The following is a 23647-nucleotide window of genomic DNA, read 5'->3' as shown; positions in this document are numbered from 1 at the left end:
TTGCGGATTCGTACATAGAGGACACCTGTACCGATGCTTTACAAGCACATACTCGGTTTCCGTTTATGATTCACTCTTAAACAGAGGTTATCCATCTCAATGGAGGTACACTGGTCGATGTGAGCTCACAGTCAATTGCCTCGCTTCAAACACCATCGCGTTATCCACTGACCAGTTGCAGTCTTAAAACATCAATGGGAAGATTCAAACAATACTAAGTGAATTTCAACTTCGCCCCATCGCACAAGTAAGTGGCTATCAGGACTCAGTGACCGAGTGGATAACGCGATGGCGTTTGAAGCGAGGGTACTGGGTTCGAGTCACAGAGTGAACATCAACTCTGAGATGCAGGTACGTCCAGCTGAAGAGTCACAAATAGAACGAAACGCGCATCAAACTGGATTCCACTGCTAGTCACTATCCATCTTTGCTTATTATGAATTTTGTTTTTTTTGTCGATTGACTACTTACAAAATAATACGAGTGAATACATAATTTCATACAATTTTTCCATTTATAAATTTGAATAAAAAGCAAGAACAATAAATGTAGCAGAATAACATAAATTCTTCATATTTCATAGTTTCTCATCAACTGCTTACAACCTAAACATAATAATATTAATCTTTAAAAATCAGTTTGTATACCTTATATCATAATATCGGAAGGGTTCTCATCAGTGAAGATTAATGAAAAGAGCAGTAATTACGAAAGAACGATAAGAAATGTTCATATGTTAATTTGCGTAGGGTCAGCAATCCCATCCCTTAGAAAACAACCTTCTTAAAAAAAAGGCCGACCAGATTTAACAGATTAAACCATTAAAAATCTGTCGTCAGAGTTCAAGGAAGAATTATGACGCCTCATGGTGAAAGCCGATATTTTTCAGAAGTCACGAGACCTGCACCACTTCTAACAACCAGAAAAACAATTAATATAGGTACATGGAATATTCGGACAATATGGGAGACAGGGAAGACCAGTCAAATAGCAACGAAAATGAGGAGATACAAATTGGCATCAATCGGAATCAGCAAAACCTATTGAACCTAAGCTGAACAGAAAATGATAGATTCAGGAAAGATGCTGTTATACTCTGGTCACAAGAAAGATCAGTTATGTGAGAGGCTGCAGTCGATCGTATAGAAGAGTCCAGGAGAGGAACTGATCATCCTGATGGGAAACTTGAAAGCCAAAGTCGGAATGGACAACACCATGTATGAAGATATTATAGGACGACATAGACTAACAGAGAGAAAGGAACAAGAATGGTGACAGTTTTGCAAATTTATGTGCCTTCAGCAAAACGGATCTAGGCTACACTATATTCTCCCACAAACGCATTCACGAAGCCATATAGGTCTCACCGGATCATACTACAGAGAACCAGATCGATCATATTTGCATTACTAAAACATTCAGATGGTCAATGGAAGACGTAAGAGGAGCTGATATAGCTTCAGATCACCACCTGCTTGTGACCACGATGAGACCGAAGCTAAAGAAACACTGAACAACTGGGGAAACGGCATTACAAAGGCTCGATAAAGCCTTCCCTAGGCATACTGACAGACTAAACGAATTCAAGATAACTCTTAACAACAGGTTCCAATCCTTACAAGATCTACTCAATGAGGAGGAGACTCCTATGGAGAGTAACTGGAAAGGCAGTAAAGAAGCATTGACTTCAACGTGTCAGTAGGTCTTGGGCCACAAGAAGCACAAGCATAAAGGAGTAAATCTCTATTGATACCATATCCAAAATTAAAGAAAGGAAGAACAAGAAGACAGAAACTAACAATAGTCGCACAAGAGAGGCATTAGAGCCAACAGGCAGAAATACGTGGAAGACATAACAATCACAGCGGGAAAAGCTGCAAGTTAAGGAAATATGAGACAACTGTATGATATAAAGCGTGGTTTAAAATATTTTCCTGCCTCTCAGGTATACTGAGATAATGAGACTAGTAATTTCATATCAGATCAAGGATTCACGACCCAGAATAGAGAATCAGATTAACACTAGATAATAATCAATTGAACTCAGTTACTGAAAGTCACATTCAGTGAGACCAAAGTAAAAATCAATGAGAGGGACGGAAATCATATATTTAATAGTCTTTAGGCCAAGTGTCTGTTTGTCCATTACCATTGACCAATCATATTTTACTATCACTACTGATACAACGTACCTGGAAAGCATCATTGATGAACAAGGAGGATCGGATGCAGACGTAAAGGCGAGGAATGACAAAGCAAGGGCAGCATTTCTACAATTGAAGAAAATATGGAACTCCAAACAACTGTCAGCTAATTTCAAAGTGACAATCTTCAATACGAACGTCAAGACAATCCTACTGTACGGAGCTGAAACGTGAAGAACTACTACATCCATCGTCAAGAAGGTACAAGTATTTATAAACAGTTGTCTACGCAAAGTACTCAACATCCATTGGCTGGATACTATCAGCAACAGCGTTTTATGGGAGAGGACAAACCAGCTTCCAGCTGAAGAGGATATTGTGAGAAGACGTTGGAATTGGATCGGGCATACAATAAGGAAATCACTAATGTGCATCACGAGGCAATCCTTAACTTGGAATCCGGAAGGGAAGCGGAAAAGAGGAAGGTCAAAGAACACATTACTCTGGGAAATAGAAGCAGATATGAAAAGGATGAATAACAACTGGGAAGAACTGAAAAGGATTGCCCAGGACAGAGTTGAATGGAGAATACTGGTGGATGGCCTATACTCCTCAACGAGGGGTAACAGGCATAAGTAAGTAACTGATACAACGAAGAAGCAAGAAGGGGATCAGACAAGAAAGAAGCCAAACCATTCACTGATTCAAGAACAGCAGTACAGGTGGGTGGATCACTATGATGAACTTCCAAGTGGATCAGCCTCACTGAACCCACCGTAAATAAAAGCAGCACCTAGAGACCTTTCTATAGATGTCACTACACCAAAAATAGGGGAAACCAGCATAGCTGTCGGACAAATCAAGAGTGGAAAGGAGTAAGACGTGATAACATCGTTATTGTTATCGGAAGAACATTTGGAAGTAGAGACATTATAGAAACACATAACTTAAGTACTTTTGCCCTTTAGCAAGGTAGTATTGTAAAGGAAAATATGAAATTCATGTAAGCATTTCTGGACGAACTTACTGGTATTTTATTTGTACGTATGAAACAAGTAGTTTTACGATATTTCTTCTACATGGCTTTAATTGTAAGCTGGCTTCTGACCCATTCATTGTTGCTAATTATTACTGGTCATAAACAAAGTGCAAAATCAGCCATGAGTGCAGAAATCCACTTCATAACAAAACGTTCTAATAATGTTTGTGTACTGCTCCAAAACTCGAAATACATAATCACGTTGGTGGTGGGTCTAAACTATACGAAACAGCAACTTATTTAGCTCTTCTGGTGTTCTTATTGCAAAATTGGTAGAGGGTGAATTTAACGTGGGTTATTGATCGTCAGCGTATATGGCACTTCAGTTAATTGATTCAATGTTATTGGTGTGGGAAAATTAAGATCAATACTTATGTCAAGTATCATTACACTGGATTGGAAGAGAAATGCTTGAAAGTTTAAGAACTCGTAGAAAGTCCTTGCGGATGAAATAATCTAACAATGTACATTAACTAATTACTCAGTTCAGACAAGAAAGAGCTATTTAAACAGAAAAATTTTGGCAAACAACATGCATTAAAACTTACCGTTTGTGAGTTTGACTGAGGTAGATTTAGGTATGCATTTTGTCGATATATTTTTAACGGCGTTAAGATCTGAAATCTGCCACTTCTGTTGCAAGTGATAGCTATCAATCCATTTAGCCTCTATCAAAGGGAAATCACCCCAACCAGTCAAATGTACACGAGGACCAACAAGTACAGAACCATTTTGATCTAACTCCTCGAACAAAAACAATGGTGCTCCACGTAGGCGGCCACGAAGACAGACTGCTACCTCGGATTCTGTGATAGCGTCATGAGCATCTACATTTTGCAAGAGTTTGAATGAATTAATATATATATATACTGAGAATACAATCGACACCCACTTATTTACTGAAAGTACTGTTTATTCTACGAACCTTGTGTACAAGTTGATTAATTCATTGAGTCACCTCATAGTTTAATGGGAAATAATAATTATTGAAACATACTAACTGATGAGTGAATTCAGAATAGTTGTCTTACTCTGGTCTACGATTAACTGAATTAAGTGAGAGACAGTTAACATAAATGATCTAATAACTGATGTCTAATCAAAATATGTAGTTGGTTCAGAAAGTGAACGGTAGAAACGATTGAAAGCATTCCATAAATCACTAGCAAATCGAGGCGGTTATTTACTCTAATAGTGGAAGTATGTAACTAATCAAATACAGTGGGAATGTTGAAGATGACGGACGCCACTTTAATCATATTACGTTACAGGTTGTAGCTTTCTGAAGGAACCGTAGTCAAAACTCTGACAATAAAAGTTAAAATAACTACATGATCAAATAATTTATACTCTGTGTGGCTTGCATAGACACACACCTGACGGACTGTGGGTAAAAACTAATTTACGACTGAAATAAAAACTTACTATATTTCGAACAAGAACAGAGGAAGTCAAGGTACAAGCTGAGCACACAGAAGCAGACAAGCTAGTGAAGAAGAGAATTAAGGCCGACAAGCAAAAATACGTGGAAGAACTAGCAACGACAGCGGAGAAAGCTACAAGAGAAGGAAATATGAAACAACTATATGATACAACGAAGAAACTTGCAGAGAAATGTAGTAAACCAGAGAGATCCGTCATGAACAAAGACACAAAAGCAACCACAAACTTGCTACTCGTTCCATACAAGAAGATTTGGGAGGAGGAACAAGTGCCGATGAACTGGAAAGAAGGATACCTCATCAAGATACCAAGGAAAGGAGATCTAAGCGCCCATCGTATTCAGTTATAGATTACAATCTTCCCTCGGATCCCAAATCGCAAGTTCAAACCCGGAAATGTTCGAATGATGCAGAACATTTATAGCTTATTTGGATGTTTTTGGTATTCTCGAATCTTCCTATGTACACGGTTTAATTGAGGAGCTGTAACTGTCTTTCCAGATAACATCATCAACGCTTAGTTACCAAAGTGTCTAAGTAACTTCACGAACTTATCAATGTCTTCATTTTACGGTTTTATTTCTTCGTCAGCTTGCTGCTAAACTACTAAATGTGCAAGGTTGAATTAGACTATGGTTACGCTTGGGTATGACCAAACCATCCGCAAGTTTATATAATTGCCGATAGCTGTTTCACTATTGATAGTTTATACAAGTGATTGATGCTTTCTCTGATAACCTTTTTAAATAATTAGTTTTAAGGTTGCCTTGTTTAGTGAAGTTTATCCTACATACTTCAAATTAGTTTGGCATCCGACAAAGGAACTGTATACGTTTATAATGAAATATGTTTCACCTCCCACGCTTGAAATTCTAATCTGATGCATACCATTATAACGAGATCTTTTCTTTACGTAAATTATTAGTTTATATCAACTTACTTATTTCGTGTCGATTCATATATATATAAACATTAGTCCTCTAAAACACATCGTATGGTTTGATTATACATTTGGGAGCATATAGTGATCTTTTCTTCTAAACATTTTAATAAAATACATAATAATGCCGATGAACAACGGTGAATGCGCATTGTTGTTTTAGGCACAGATAAATCTTGAATAAACACTGAAGTTTACATAACGTGACATGTAGATTGACAATTTATACCCCGATTTTCTATATTCCAACCTATTATTACGTTAGCTAACAAATTAAATTTCAATGTGCTCCAACTGAAAACAAAAAGTTATTGATCTATGAAGAGTTTTATTTTCAGTTTTTTTAAAACTATCAAAATTAAATGAGAATAATATATATGAAACAGAAAATGAGGTCAGTTACACTCATCAATAAAATGTTTCATTTACAAAATATGATCCACTTGAACAGATAGACACATATACGTATGTTATTAATTTTTTAGTGTTAAAGAGTTTGAAATAAATATATATTATTCAAATATGTTGTGAATTTTCTTGTTTCTCAGATCTAACATTTATTAAAATTTATAGCCTACTGATAAGTGTGATTAACAGAGATGAGGTAAAGTGTTTTTGTTGCTTAGAGGATAGGTGATTTTATGAAAAGGAAATCCGATGAAAAATCTATAGAAATCAATAAAAGCTAGACTTGAAAACTGGAAAAAAAAACATTTCAAATGCAAATACACAAAATCCTATGAATGAAATTAACGTGAAATTAGATAAAATTTCTTTTACTTTTATGTAAGACACTTAGTCTCATTTCTTTTAATTGTTAAACTTAGCAAATAACCTAGAATACTAGTAGTAAATTAATTACCTATTACATTGCACAAGTATTACATTACCCATCTCAAAATTATTTACATTATCTAAATGTGCATTTACAAACATCAATTCATTTTTAGTTTTCTTCCGTTAAAAAAAATCTAATGGTTTTTTTTAATATTATGACAAAACATGTATTCCAGCCTTTTTGTAAAAGTATGTACGTTGTTCCATGCGAATATATATAAGTTAATGAAATAACACAGTTGATATCGCTTAAAACATATATATATATATATATATATATCGCACAAATTCACACACTTATTAGTGACGATGATAGATTTGAACATATGGTCTTTTAATCTGCAAAGTCTATAAGGTCTACCAGTCTGGACATCTTTTGAATTCTTTTAGTGTAGAGGCTACAGGGAATAACTATAAGCTTTCTAACGTTATATTTGAAGTAAGAACAATGCAGGTAAACTACAGTTTATGTTTTTCGTGCATCTAATCATCATTGCAAGGTTGAAAGATAAATTGCCTAGATTAGCCACCTCTTTCTGTATCTATCAATTCAACGGCTCCTGTAGAACAAGTTATATTGGCAGATGTTCCAGGAATTTGTATATTCGGGCTCGTGAGCACCTCCTAGCATGGATAAGCAAAGGTGTATTTAAAACTGTTAACAGCTCCATTTTAGGTAATTTAATTCAGACAGGACATACAGCCAAGATGGAGCAGTCTTTCACAATAATATATCGTATTAACAGTAGTCTCCCAGATTCCGCCAGGCTGAGAATGTTACAGACGGCTGATGTAATTGCTATTCTGATCAAATAGCCAGAGCTTTGCATCCAAAAGAAATATGTTCAGCCGCTCCTTTTACCCTGGCCAACTTCGGGCCCAATTGGTTAATAATTAATTTTATATGGTGGCGTAATTTGATTAATGTTCATTTTTATGTCCTAAACGTATCCGCACACCCTACCATTGTCATTATTATTATTATTACACTGGCTAACCTTTTTGGGAAATTTATTCAGCATCCACCCCTATCTGCTAATTCTTGACTTATTCGTATTATTCTCCAAACTACGTAATTTCCGATTTGTAGTTCCACTATTCACTCTCTCATCTCATGTTGATCATATTTATTCTGATCATTCATCTCACAACATCATTTCATCTAAATACTGATTCAAGTCAACACTTCATATTAGTCATCTCAACATCAACGATTTGATTTAACTTGATTAGCATGTTATAACCTGGCCAATTTGACAGATTATTAATTTGGATATATAATTGTAGAACCTGATGAGAAATTATTGAAGAGAATATTCTCCTTTCATATAATTGTGTTTTAATATAGTCGGAATTTTTCAGCGATTATATTTGAAACGTTTAACAGAAAACGACGTACCTTAACGAAGACTAAAATTTAGATAGCTTAAACTTGGTTATGAAACCCTAGTAACTAAATCTTTTTTAGTTTACACATTTGAAACAAACTTGACGAATATCTCTAGCTATCAGATAAAGACAAATAGGATGAGCAGATTAGACAATAATCTTTTACATTATCAAAAACTTTTTTCAAATAATTGGTTTGACTACTTCGATACTGACTAGTCTAATTACTTAACCCTTTTAGATGACTAACTTATGCTAGTACCTTGAATACTCATTTAAGATATTATTACGATTCCACAGATATGAATAATAAGTGTCTAGTTAGACATGTATCAAAAGTGTACCAAACATGAATAATAATAATAAACGAACCTTATCTCCTTAAAAATCTATTTCACTGTCATTTCACTACATATATATATATATATATCCAACCTATAAAAACTCATGATTTCTATAAAAACGGAGTCACACAATAAACTCATTAAAACATATTAACTATATAATCTGTCTGACGAGCACAAAATTTAAGGTCTCTAAAACTTATTTCAAAACATTATGACACATAGATTGTGTGCAATTAAGAATGTTCCCCATTCATTGCATTACACTTGATTGATCTCAGCATACATTGTTCGACATATCCCTTCAAGTCCTTCCGATTCCAGATTTTCGGCTACCTCATGGCTTTTCATTATTCCTGAAACCCTAGTTCCATCAGAATCATCTGCACAAACGATTTCAACAAATTCAGCTAATCCAAAATTTTGACATCGAATAAACAACCGGAAAAAACAGGAAGCCATATAAGTAAAATAATTTCATCAACAGAGTAGGTTAACAGTTCTGATCGTCTTGGACGGTTCTTGAACTTTACAGGGCCCTTCCTGAAATGCTTGATACATTCAAAAAGTCGTTTTTTCGTTGAGTTATGTTCCTCAACGATCCCCAATATTATACGAACTTTCTTTGAATTTTTTCTCAATTCCACGGAAATCTCGATCAACTTGGTACAGACTTTTTTCTGACAGATCAAGTAGACATTTTTTGATGAAAATTTTCGAGTAATCAAAAAGATTAATGTTTGTAAAAAAGTTTGTAGTTGAAATGTTTAGAAGGCAGTAAAGTTACTGATCAAGAGTAAGGCCACAGGAACACTGATCAAGAATTTTTTTCAAATTGTTTAAAGCAATATGATGAGTAATGACCAATGGTTTTTCTAACATCTTTGGAATATTAGACTGAATGAGCAGTTGATTATTTAGATTCTAATAAAAAGTTTTGTATTTTAATTAAAGGTCGTGAAATTCTAAAATCTTTGGTTCATAAATCCACTATGAAGGTTTAACGAACCAATGTTATCTTCCAATAAAGTCGCTTTAATCAAAGTTACTTTATCGGAATATTTTGAGTTTCCAAAGGAAATTTGTAGTAAAGTTCAACTGAATAACATATTACAACCTCTCTTCATTTATATATCTGTATGTATTTGAATATTTCGTTTGTAATTCAACATTCCATGGTACATGTTTAACATAGTACCGCAACAGTAAAAAAAGAGATACTGGAGCTCATTTTCGAATGTATCTCGTTATGAGTTATCGGATGTTCAGTTTCCAAACAGTAAGAGAATAATGAATTACTGAAACATAATATGACAAACTTAAAACATAATCTATCGAACAAAGACTTTATAAAGTCTGAAATCCAGAAATGTCATAACAACCTATTTACAATTTAAATTCAGTAACTTATCAGGACAAATGACATGATATTTAGTATCAATTCTCCCGCTTATTGGTCATTTGAAATGTTATATTATCATTTTACTGATCTAGCTTTTTCCGTTCTGATACCTTTGTAACGAAACTCGACTTTACTGGCTCTTTACTTATATCTTGGAACTTTTTCATATACCAATATATCAATTTTAAAAACGTAGATTTTACTTATAACTAAAGATGTCTTTTGCTTGTCCGTTGAACTATCAATCTTTTATTTGCCATCCAGACAATCGATATGTTTTCTTGATCGTAAATTGAATCGTTTATTAAGATCCACTTGTGTAACTATTAGCGTATTGAAGTGTAATCTTATAAATAGATAAAAATGTTGCTACAGAATGTTTCTAAACTACTCAACAACGAGTACTCACTCGCTCATTCTTTCATGTCTAATAAAGAAATATTAATCATCTCAGTGAAATATCTGCGAATAATTAGATTTACCATAGAAATTTAAATTTTAGTACAATTCATTTAAAATCAACTATATAATTTATTGAATTAGTGATGATAAGCTCTGTGTGCAAACATTTTTTTATACGAATATCTATTGCCTTGTTAGGTTTTCATTATTTTACCTAAAGTTTGCAAAAATTGGTTTTATTCTCCTCTATCGCATATGTTGTCAATGTATTTTATAATTCTAAAGTCTTTAATTTCCATTATGTAGTTTCACCCCACTTTCAAACCACGAATAAATACTGTGCGTGTTTTTTCTACTCTTGGAACTTTAAAACTGCTTGTCGTCAACCGGTATTAGTTTCTTCAGACTCCTTATCTTATGGGTTACACTCACACACACACATTTAAGCTACAGACGCAGTGAATCTAATTCTGTTTGTGCCAGCATATGTAACCATTTGTTTATGTTTTACTTTGATAACGCTTTAAGTTCCACTTCATAACTATTCTTACTACTTGATATTAGCCAGTTTATTGCGAATCCAATATTCTGCTTATTCCTTTAAGTGATTGTGTTATTTATATGCCTACATATATTCCGACTAGGCGCTTTTGACAAAACAATTATATTTTAAAAGTGTTCAATGAAAAAATAAAGCTTAATTAACTGTGAAACAGCTGTTTTTAAGACATGCCTTGATCAGACTTTTATGTTTTTTAAAATATTTTATAGCATTTCACAGTAATCATGTTACACTGAAAAATGCCAAGGTTAATAACTCAATTATACAAAACTGTCTCTAATAATTCGTCAACTTATGATAAGTGCTAACTGAAATAACGGTTATCGATTTTAAATTAACTTTTCATGACGTCATCTGATTAAATGATAAATAGAGCTTCATCATTAATTATCAACATGCAATTTTGATAATTTCTTTTTTTTTCATTTTTATAAAAATACAGCACAATAATGGTGTGGTTCATCGAGATCTAAAGGCAGAGAATGTTTTCATCGTCAATAATATGTATGTTAAACTTGGTGATTTCGGCTTTTCCAAATGTGTGGCTCCAGATGCTGCCTTGACAACGTTTTGTGGCTCTCCGCCATACGCTGCTCCTGAGTTGTTTGTTGCGGATTCTTACACAGGACCAGCTGTGGATCTTTGGGCTCTTGGTGTTCTCATATTTTATATGGTAACCGGAAGTTTACCTTTTAAAGCGGATAGTTTACACAAAATTAAACGTTTAATCTTATCAAATGATTACCGAATCCCGGCCTATGTTTCAGATGATTGTCAAACATTAATCTCAGGATTATTGACGAATTCTGTTGAACGCAGATATACCGTATCTCAGGCGAAAAGTTCCCCATGGTTCAACGATATCGACTGGCAGCATTTAATGAAACATACAGATCCTACTCCTGATGAAATTGATGATGCATCTGCTAGGTATCTATTGAAAAAATGGTGGGATGTAGACTCTTATGAATTGGACAAGGCATTAAGTGAAGGCCCTAAAAACAAATTAACTGGTATTTATCGTATTCTTCGTAGCAAAGGTTTACAATACAAGAAAGATCCCACCTTACCCGATCAAAAATATAAAAATAAACGTGGTCGAGTTAAACGTAATGGTTCTTGTAGTACCGGTAAAAGTAAACCACGACCAGCTAGTGTACCACATAAAGAATTAACAACTGTTGATTTAAGAGATCAAAAATCTATGAAAAACGCTGAAAACTCTACACGAACTTGTAACATTTTGTAAAAATGTATAATTAATTTTTCATTTTATTTCCACATTCACTCATTCATTGTTTTTTAACTGTAAAAATTTTATTTCTCTTTGTTGTTTGTTTATATTATTTACTCTATGATTATTTCGGATAGAATACAGGTTAATACTAACTATTATGTAATCTAAAGCATTACATTATATTAAACCTATTTCTCTGATACATTTTTTTTCTTAAAGGTGTTATCAATAATTTTACATCACTTTGGTTTAACTTCACCGATTATTTGTACGATGGAAGATATCGTTTTGATAATAAATAATAATAATAATTCATTATTATATATTAATTTATATCACATGTCTTTCTATTGTTGGCATTATTTGCACTGCCTAATATTATATTTCTTATTCTTTCCAACTTATTGTTTGTTTGTTTGTTTTTACAATCATTGTTTTATTTTTTTCAAAATTAAAAGAAACTTAATTTTCTATTGTTTTTCAATAAACTTTTTTTTTGTTATCAATATTAGTTTTTGATTGTTATAAACATGTAAATCTATTTCTAGAAGAAGAAAAAAAATTCACTAAATATTTCAATAATAATTAATCATTTCTATTGTTATTATATAAATTAATATTTAATTGTTCAATTTCTATTCAATCATTATTATACACAATACATCCACACGCATACATACATACATTCATGATGTTACATGATGATTGGTTGTGAAATAATGATTATTCTTTGATTGGTTGATACGATTGATAATAAATCGATTGATCGATTTATTGATCGATTAATTGTGTTTTTCTTTTTCTTTTTTTTTAATAAATATTATGATTCATTTAGTTAACTGACCTAAACATTAAATTCTTTTGATTGATTGATCATCTATTTGCAATATATCTATACATATATATGTTAGTTTATTTTTGATTTTTTTGATTTTTCTTTTTTTAAATTCTTTCTTATGGTTTCACTTTTTTTATGATTATTGTTGGTAGTTGATTTTATTGTATATTTTTTTATAAGAAAAACAAAAAAAATTTCTTCCATTTTCTAATATGTTTGTTTTTTTTTCTATTCAGTTATTCTATGAATTAAATTTTATAATGAATATATTATCATTATTTTTTTTACTGATTTTATGTTATTAAAATGACAATACTTATATATATATATATATGCTGATGAATCGAAATAGTGAAAGCTTATTCATTTCCTTGATCAATAACTTTCATTCCTCCTTTTGAGATTATCATCGGTAAATGAAGATGATAATAGACGTAACCATTCAATGAACATGTAAACTTCTTGTATGTAGACTTGAAGATAATATTTTAAAAAGAATAATGATAATGCTGAGTTTATAAATCATTTAAATTATTCTGTATACTTGTATTTGATTAAATTAGTTAGATGAAAGAAAGTATAAGAATTATGTCTATCTCTTTATCATGATGGGAAATGCAAAAAAACAACCTGTTTTTGATTACTTCAATCTCAATTATTGTATTTTCTCTTTTCCTCTTTTTTTTAATTGATCTATTTTTTTTTCGTTTTTGGTTTATTTTCTAAATTTCTTATCCTGGTGTTGTTTTATTGTGTATTGTTTAGAGAAAAAAAGAAAACAGACTGAAATGAAATCTCACTCCTAATGCTCTTTTTTTAAAAATAAAGTACTTTGTTTTTATTCATTGTTTATAATTTTTTATCAAATTGAGTTGATTTTTTTCCCTACTGAATAGAATAATTGTATTTGATTTTATGTAGAATATATAAATGACAGAATGGAAAAATAAACAATTTTGTTAACCTTTTAAATTGTTCTGATTATCTTTTAAGACATTGTTTGTTTTCCATGTGGGAGAAAATTTATTTCTAGTTAATTTGATTTCCATAGTTGAAATCATGAGTCAATTGAAGCTAGACCACCATCGAAAACCTGGAAGCATTGGACGGCCGTTTCGTCCTATTGTGGGATTCCTCAGCAGTGCGCATCCACGATCTCGCCTTACGAGATTTGAACGCAGGACCTGCCAGTCTCGCGCCAGAGCACTTAACTGATAGACCACTGAGCCGGCATCAGTTGGTGTTAATGTCTGACTTCAATTGACTCATGATTTCAACTATGAAAATACTGAAATCTCTACAAAACCCCTTCTGATAATTTGATTTCATCACTTTAATGATTCAGCGAAAGATCATTTAAATTTCTCTTGTAATATTATTTGACATTATTGATAAACTTGTGCTTTTCAAGAGAAAGATTAACTAATTGTTAAATCCTCTTAGTCAAGTAAAAATCTGTAGACGTTTAAGACCTAAGTTTAGACATTGATATAATTCTTACTAAGACTACATTTCCGAGTTGATTTTCATATATTTATCACTGTGTACCCAATGCTCCTGCTTTAATAAAATGAAATTCCAGTAAACTCTGACCAATACCTTTCAATATTTTAATTGAAAACATTACTACTAACCAATTGGTTTGTTTATAGTTAGATACATAGTTTTCAAATGACAGTCAGTGGAATGTATTAGTCTTCAAAGTTGGTTAAATATATTTATACTTATGATTTGTAGTAAAACTACAAGGAAGAGTAATATGCTGTTGTAAAAACCGATCACTGATGAATAAAACCGCTCAACACGTTGAGTGTCGTTTGTCTTTTCGATGGCATAAACGAAATAATTATATACGGGCTCAGTCTCCATGCGAATTAGTAGAGATTAGGAAACAATACTGAGTGATGTAGGTTCGAAAGCTTGTATAAACAAGTGTTGACATTGTTAAACTGTTCTGAAAAAAACACACACGTGTACGAAAATTTTCACACTAGAAAACTCATGCCTAGAGAACTATATGAATAACATGAAGAAAGTATCATATTGAATTCATTCACTATCAAAAGTGAACTTGACTAAATTTTCTTATTCACATAAACACTGTGAAAAAAAATTGAAGTTTGTAAACTCTTTGTTAGAATGCAAGTTGTCTTTCATTGATTAGTTTACCTTTGAACGTTTCTCTGTGGTAAACTGTCTCGCAATATTTCACACTCATTAATAATCATAATTTTGTTACTTTGTATAAAATGAAACTTGAGAAGTGATAACATTCATCGATAGCTCTTATATATATATATATATATATATATATATATATATATATATATATATATATATATATATATATATATATATATGACTAATGAGATGGCTAGACAAACAAAGCTACATTCTATTTAATATACTCTTGTTTGAAAAGCTTACTGCCTTTATATACTTTACATTCTAAGTACCCTAATCCTTTATTCAGCTGAAAATGATATCTTGATTTGGATATATTTTAACCACAGTGCAGTTTCGTTGAGTAAATAAATGTCGTTTATATTGTCTGACTAACCCTAACAACGATCATAGTACGACATAATGAATCAATATTGTTTTTACCTTTTATTTTTCGAACTCTACTGAATCTAAAGAATGAATCACGTTTAGATCTACAGTTCAAAGGCTTATGTAGATACACTTTTGTGAAAGATTCTATATTTGTTTCTGACTAGATACCTAACAAACCTGAATTATATTGGAATATTTAAAATGAGATATACAAATCCTTAAATATAGAAACCATATGACTTACCTTTCACTTGAATTGTTTTTCCCATCATTGTTTCTTTATTTACTTAACTTTGTTAACATTGAGTGTTCGATGAATCTAGTGTTGATTTAGAAGTAAAAATACAAACTTTCAGGTTGTTATTAACCTGAATGAGCTAACGTTGTCACTATTAAATGAAGGAAATTGTTTACAATTATTTGTACGATTAACATCAAAAAACTTCCTTAATGAAATCCGAACTTATTCCTTAATGAGACATTTCGATCTAAATCCAATATGTCTCCATCATGCCATTTTGCATGTTAAGCCATTCCGAATCACAATTTGACAAATAAGACGTTTACTTTTGCAGAGTGTTGTACCATATAGAGTAATTAATATATATTATATTGACCAGAATTAAAGCGTTTATTCCACAAATCCGAAATACAATAATTTCGACACCATTACAACTGAAATGCTTGTCGGTTTAAATAGTTCACTGGCTTAAAGCCATTAATAATAATAATAATAATTAATTCACGATTTCTGCTAACACTATTCAAAGGCGTTAATTGCCATTTTTACCTGCTACATCAAATATTCTAGGCAGCACTAGAAATTATTTCAAGCATATATATAGCCCAGTGTTCCGAGTAGTCATTCTAGTTGAAAACATTTGCAATCTACTACTCTAATAATCAAAGATATAAAATAACACTTAACGATAATGATTAACTGTACAATGATCTGTGCATCCGTTTAACAGTTCTTCAAACTAACTACAAATAGAAACAAATTCCATACATAAACACTGAGTCGATTGATTAAAGTAGGCAGCCTCATATTCATCATCATATTGCTTCAAACATGAACGGGTCTCTTTCAAACAGTTCATCGACACAATAATTAATAAATTTAACAACATATTATTACTTGCCTCACAACAACCGATCACGATCTAATGCCAAAATCCGCATAAATAATTTATAAGGAGAGGAAGGTTAACAGTAAAACATTTCGTTTCCATCTTAACGATTTCCACTCATGATCTGGAGAACCAATTCACAGACTTCAGTGATTTCAGATTGTGTTAATAATCAGTTCAAAGGTACATTATCTCGTCTCCAATGTCATGTTAAGAGCACTGGATCTTCTGACAAAGGATTATGTGAATATACCAACGAGGGTCTCATACTGGGAACAAACAACTCTCCTACAGTCTCACATGTTTAATCGTTGTTTCACTACGTTTAATCCTTGATGTAAACTACAAATGAAGTAGAGATAAACTCAATTTCTACTCGTGTTTTTCAATTTGTTAGTTAGTTTGAAAACAGATTCCGTCACGTATGATGGAGGCCATAGCATTTATTCCTCAGAATTCTCACAATGATAGGTCATTCATCTTTGTTAACCGACTAGCATTTGGGATCATTTCCGAATTAGTGAACCATTAGATCTATGTAAGTCAATCATAGACGAAATTATTATTGAAATGAATGTGTATGAAATCAAGTAGCTGCATTTCATATTGGCGCATCGACATATATATATATATATATATATATATATATATATATATATTATATATTATATATTATATATTTCTATTTAAAATTTATACATTGTTGTTCTCCCTTTTTGACGGAATACCAACTTGTCTTTATCTTCATTGTTGTCTTGATTATATTTCCTTTACAAAGTGTATATTGCATTAGAAGATAGTAAGGAATTCGTTTTTTATCCTCAGCTAAATACTGAGATTCTATATTACTACATTCTTTCGTTTTTAATTATCAGAATCACAGATTCAATTATGAATAAGTATTTAAAAATATTAATTACATTACTGATTTACTACTTAAAAATAAACATTTAAAGCTAATGTTATATCTAGAGCCTTGATTCTTAATATGCCGCGAACCACTCGACCACTTGAACGATAGAACCCGTAACGTCACAAAAGAGAGAAGACAAAGACTGGTAAGTAGGAAGTTTATTCCCCAAATCAGTGTCAAAATATAGCACAGAAATCTCGTGTATTTATAGTTTTTTGCCTGAATGTAAATCATCATTTAGGTCAACCAATAGGCACATAGGGGTCATGCTAATCCATCCAATGGGGAAGCTACATGTCGACATTCTAGAACATTCCCCTGGCAGTGATTGGATGGAATGTCTGTGGCTCTTCCTGGGCTTCTTAAGGCTTCCTGGAGTCTACCGACGGGCCGTCCTTACAGCTAATTTCACTATATATCAGAAGGGGTTTTGTGGAGAATTTAATATTTTCATATTTGAAATCATGAGTCAATTGAAGCTAGACCACCATGGAAAAACTAGAAGCACTGGATGGTCGTTTCGTCCTATTATAGGACTCCTCAGCAGTGCGCGTCCACAATCCCGCACTCGCGAGATTGGAACCCAGGACCTACCAGTCTCGTGAGCGCGGGGTCGTGGATACACACTGCTGAGGAGTCCCATGATAGGACGAAACGGCTGTCCAGTGCTTCCAGGTTTTCCATGGTTGTCTAGCTTCAACTGACTCATGATTTCGACAATGAAAATTTCACTATATACCAATTCTTAATGTTTAGCTCTCATTATAAACCATTGAATCGAATTATTAAATATATATATTTTTTTATAATCAGTGGTAATAACATGTATGAAATAAATAGTAATAAAGTATATTGATTTTTAAAATTAAGAAATCATTTCTACTTCACTACAATTTTTTTTAATCTACCTGTTTAAACACACAATGTATCCATTTATTTAATAATCAAAATATGTGTATTGAATAAGAAGTAAAATACTTTTCTTTTTTTCAAGCCTACATATTTACAAACATGTATGATTTGATTAAATTGAACATGTGAAGTAACGCTGGTTACAACAAGACATAATGTGAAGTAATGTGTTATAAGCTAATGCGTAGATAAGCAAAATAAATTGATATTTTCTACTGAATGTGTATAAGCTCATTCTTATTTCAATTAGTCTGTTAGCATATAATCTAATGAAAACTCAATTTTTTTGTTTATAAAAAAGTGATAAGAAGTTAAATTTAAACAGTGGGAAATGTTACAATTAAATGTTTTCATATTATATAAACTTACATACTTACTTACGCCTGTTACTCCCAATGGAGCATAGGCAGCCGACCAGCATTCTCTAACCCACTCTGTCCTCCGCCTTCCTTTCTAGTTCTATCCAACTTTTGTTCATTCTTCTCATGTCTGTCTCCCTTTCTCGGCGTATTGTGTTCTTTGGTCTTCCTCTTCTCCTTTAGTCTTCAGGGTTCCATGTGAGGTCTTGCCTTGTGACGAAATTAAGTGATCTCCTCAATGTGTGTACTATCCACTTCCAGCGCTTCTTCCTGATTTCTCCCTCCACTGGAATTTGGTTTGTCCCCTCCCACGGTAGGTTGTTGCTGATAGTGTCTGGCCAACGGATCCGAAGTATCTTGCGTAGACAACTGTTAATAAACACCTGTATCTTTTAGATGATGGCTTTCGTAGTTCTCCACGTCTCCGCCCCATACAGTAGAACTGTCTTGACATTTGTATTGAAAATTCTGATCTTGATGTTGGTTGACAATTGTTTTGAGTTCCAGATGTTCTTCAGTTGTAAATATGCTGCTCTTGCTTTGCCGATGCGTGTCTTGACATCTGCATCTGATCCACTGTGTTCATCAATGATGCTGCCCAGATATGTAAAGGTTTCGACATCCTCCAAAGCTTCTCCGTCAAGTGTAATTCGGTTGGTGCATGTTGTATTGTATCGGAGAGTCTTGCTTTTCCCTCCGCCTGTAGCTCCTCTGGAGGCTACTGCCGATCCGAAAGAGGAGGGTTGTACATGGGGTTAGGGAGCCCATCCCGTAGAAAACTAACTCGCTAAAAAAACGCTAACCAGAAACTTGCAGAAAAATGTAATAAACGAGAGAGACCCGTCAAGGACCAAGAAGGCAAGCTAATCACCGAGATCTCAGAACAGAGGAACAGATGAATAGAACACCCTGAAGAACTTTAGAATAGACTAGCCCCATTGAATTCATTGGATATCGAAGCATCTCCTACACACCTTCCTATAGATGTCACCCCACCAACGATCGAGGGAATCATGATAGCCATCAGACAAATCAAGAATGGGAAAGCAACATGGCCTGACAATATACCAGATACAAAAGTAACCGCAAACATGCTACACGTCCCATACAAGAAGATTTGGGAGGAGGAACACGTGCCGATGAACTGTAAAGAAGGATACCTCATCAAGATACCAAAGAAAGGAGATCTAAGCAAGTGTGATGACTACAGAGGCATCGCATTACTACCAACACCAAGAGAAGTGTTCAACAAAGTGTTTCTGAACTAGATGAAAGATTGAGTGGACACATAACTTCGAGATTAACAGACCGGATTCTGTAAGGATCGGTCACATACAGACCCATTAGCGATACTATAGATTATTGTATGACAATCAATTGAATGGAACTCATCACTACACATCAACTTCACTGATTATGAGAAAGTGGTTGACAGTGTGGATGGGGGAACATTATGGGAACTTCTTCGACACTATGGTGTTCCTGAGAAAACTGTCAACATCATGCGGAATTCATAAGACGGACTACACTGTAAAGTGGTACATGAAGGACAGCTGACAGACGCATTCCAAGTAAGGACCGGAGTCAGACAAGGCTGTCTACTCTCTCCCTTCCTCTTTCTTCTGGTGGTCGAATGGATTATGAAGACCCAGACATCTGGGGAGAAGCACAGAATACGATGGACAGCTAGAATGCAAGTAGACGATTTGGACTTCTCAGATGACTCAGCCCTTCTATCCCATACACACGAGTAAATGCAGGTCAAGACAATCAGTGTGACAGTAAGGCCTCTGCATCAGTAAGCCTCAATATACACAAGGAATAAAGCAAGATCCTCAAATACAACGTGGAGAACACCAACCCAATCACACTTGATGGATAAGTTCTGAAAGAGGTAGAAACGTTTGCATATCTGGACAGCACCATAGATGAACAAGAAGGATCTGATGCAAATGTGAAGGCAAGGATTGACATAACAAGGACAGCATTCGTACAGTTGAAGAATATATTGAACCCAAAAAAAACTTTCAACCAACATCGAAGTCATAATCTTCAATACGTATGTGAAGACAGTTTTACTGTATGGAGCTGAAACTTGGAGGGCTACCACAATGATGATCAAGAAATTACAAGTATTTATAAACAGTTGTCTACACGAGATACTGAATGACTGTTGACTGGATACTATCAGCAACAGCTTTTTATGGGAGAAGATAAACCAGCTTCCAACTGATGAAGAAATTAGGAAATGACGTTAAAAGTGGATAGGATATACAATAAGGAAATCACCAATGTGCATCACGAGGCAATCCTTAACTTGGAATCCGGAAGGGAAGCGGAAAAGAGGAGGGTCAAAGAACACATTACTCTGGGAAACAGAAGCAGATACGAAAAGGATGAATAACAACTGGATAGAACTGGAAAAGATTTCCCAGGACAGGGTTGGATGGAGAGTGCTAGTGTGCGGCCCATGCTCCTCTATGAGGGGTAACAGGCGTGAATAAGTAAGTAAAAACCTAACGATCTGTTTCATCAGTTTGTAGGCTAGTTTTACATAACACTATTGGTGACCAGTCCCAATACATTTTTTTGATACGTCCAGAGCATAACTGACTTAAGCGGAAACGTTGGAAACACCGTAAAATAATAACAAAAGTAATTATTTAAGATCAATAATAACATGAATTTTATATGTCATACCTGATCATTTGTTTACTTTGATTTATGGCATTTTAGTAACTGGTTATCACCGAATATGTCTTTTTCAGTATACAATATCAAATCTATAACAGTAGATGCTTAGCAATCTTTATTGAATGGAATTTTCTAGAATAGTATATGTAATTTACGGTATGTTTTGCGTTTGCATCGGAATGATTCTGCTCCTGAAAAAACATTTGTTTTTTTTTAAGAATGCGTAATAAAGAAAGATTACATCAAGTGATTCGGAAATAGTTACGTCTTTTTTCTAGTTGACAGTTAATGTTCTATGCTTAATGGTTATAATTTGCGGAAAAAAAACTATAGAACGCATAAAATGTTTTTGCATATCGACAATAACAAGGAAAATTTAAATCAGAAATTGAGATTGATGTTAGAAATGAATCAGTTTCTTTGGAATCTAAAAGACACTTGTGTTCATTAATTATTAGGATTGAAATAATGGCTTAATTACATTATTGGTTCAACATTCTTCATGTTTCACGACTTATTTATGAAGAAAATTATCTCCGTAGTTTTATACTTTACATGAAGACAATTTAAAGTGGAAAGTGAATTGTTTCCATGACTCATTTAATAGATGTATACATTCATGTAATTCCGAAGTACGCTTTTATGATAAAATGAATAATAAAAACAACGCTGATAATTTTTATGTTAATCTTCACATTTCTCTTGCGTCAAGGTTTCAATGTACAGTCTTAGTGACAAGATTTTGTTTTACTGATATTATTTCGATATATATCATAAGAATGATTCCTTTCATCTTTTCCGCAAATTATTTTATTTTTTAAGAAGTTTGAAATGTATAATTTCTTAGTGAAAAAGTCAACAATTAGTTCGTTTTTTATATAGTCCGATTATGAATTTCAAAAAGCAACATTGTCAGGTTGATACCTCACTTAAGCGATCAGACGACGCAAAGTATTGTTGATATGTGTTATGCTTGAAACTTAATCGATTCCGCGGTAACGAACGAAAGCCAATGACACAATGACACGATAAGCTATTCTAATCGGTTGTCCCAGGCCCCGCTAACTAGATGAAGAAGTTCAAGGCAAGTAGGGGAATATGTATGTATTCCGTAAGCAGCCGAGTACAAGCAAATCGAATAAGGGAAAAAGTCAAGCGCATTTATACAGCAACAATTTGTCCTTGAGCATCATTAGTAAATAGCACACACAAAGAAACAATGGACCAATAGCGTCTAAGATAGTTTACAAGTGGGAAATATGACGCGAAGGTAAAAAGAGCGCGTTTGGCGCGAAAACAGCTAAATTCAAATTTTCAAAATAAAATTACAAAACTAAGCCATTTACCAAGTAAGTTCTGGGGATTTGACATCCCCAACACCTCCTCCTTTTAAGAAATCCGAGCTCCTCCTCCCCCACGAAATAGTGTTGGATCCTCATATACCCAAGTTTCTATTAATGCGATTCTATTTATAACATGTTTCTGGCATTCAATAGGGAACCCGCTAAGATTGACTGGATGGTGAGGATCGACATTTGATGTGAGGTCAGAATTTGATTCTGCAGAAATGTAGTCATCAGACTTATTGCAAACATCACTGGCCGGTTGTGGATCACTATGATAAAAAGCGTCCACCGAAACTGCGCTAGGTTCCAGATTTGATGCATGTAACAAAATTTCTGGACAAGCTTGGGAATCTTTATCACTAGATTCGGTAGACATTTCTATTGCCGAATGAGATTCGCTCGTTGAACCGCTTGATATGATCTCTGGTACTCTGTGGGCGATTGGTGCGACCATTTCATGGGCTTTTAACATAGCATCGTATTGATGAGAGCTGAAAGCGTCATTGTTAGAACCTGCTAATTCAGGGATAGTGGGGTTTGAATCCACTACCGGGCATGTTTCTGAAATGGACAGTGATGGACAACCGGGCGTGTCTTGTGATACTGCTGTTTCGTTTAGGTTGCGGCTTGTTGAGGAATCATGGGGGCTGCGACCATTTGCCAGCTCTGTGTGCAATTCAGAGATTAATACATCCACTTCCGACGCATATGCGAAGCATTGATGATCCAGAAACTGTGAGCGTAGTTTGACCATGAACTCCAAATGTCGGTCAAATAGCAACTGTAAGCGGTCAGAAGGGAACGTCATTTTTCACTTTTTTTTGTCCCCGTCGCCAATTGTTATGCTTGAAACTTAATCGATTCCGCGGTAACGAAACGAAAGCCAATGACACAATGACACGATAAGCTATTCTAATCGGTTGTCCCAGGCCCCCCCAAGAAGTTTGAAATGTATAATTTCTTAGTGAAAAAGTCAACAATTAGTTCGTTTTTTATATAGTCCGATTATGAATTTCAAAAAGCAACATTGTCAGGTTGATACCTCACTTAAGCTATCAGACGACGCAAAGTATTGTTGATATGTGAAATGACACTCCAAGTTTTCAAATAAGTGTAGTGTTCAAGTCTCACTTTTTACTGACTTCTTGTCGAGTGAGCTGA

The 23647-nt window shown here is 33.8% G+C and overlaps 2 protein-coding genes across 2 annotated transcripts in view; one reads left to right on the top strand and one right to left on the bottom strand.

Annotated features, from left to right (window-relative positions):
* The window catches only part of Smp_094190 (serine/threonine kinase), a gene marked incomplete at both ends in the record, with an annotated part of 45820 nt that extends 34070 nt beyond the window's left edge, over positions 1–11750 (top strand). The window contains one exon of the mRNA XM_018789819.1: positions 10944–11750. Coding sequence (XP_018655224.1) covers positions 10944–11750 — 807 coding nt within the window. The remainder of the gene's footprint in view (positions 1–10943) is intronic.
* A 10779-nt stretch (positions 11751–22529) lies between these two features.
* Positions 22530–23294, bottom strand: Smp_203830 (uncharacterized protein; the record flags this gene model as incomplete). Its single annotated transcript, XM_018789818.1, has 1 exon — positions 22530–23294. The coding sequence occupies one exon, from the start codon at positions 23292–23294 to the stop codon at positions 22530–22532; it is 765 nt and encodes a 254-aa protein (XP_018655223.1).
* Between the last annotated feature and the right edge of the window lie 353 nt (positions 23295–23647).

The sequence above is a fragment of the Schistosoma mansoni genome, chromosome W, assembly GCF_000237925.1.
Source record: "Schistosoma mansoni strain Puerto Rico chromosome W, complete genome".
Taxonomy (NCBI): domain Eukaryota; kingdom Metazoa; phylum Platyhelminthes; class Trematoda; order Strigeidida; family Schistosomatidae; genus Schistosoma; species Schistosoma mansoni.
Note: the sequence above shows the minus strand (reverse complement) of the source record. Positions and strands in the feature narration are given on the sequence as shown.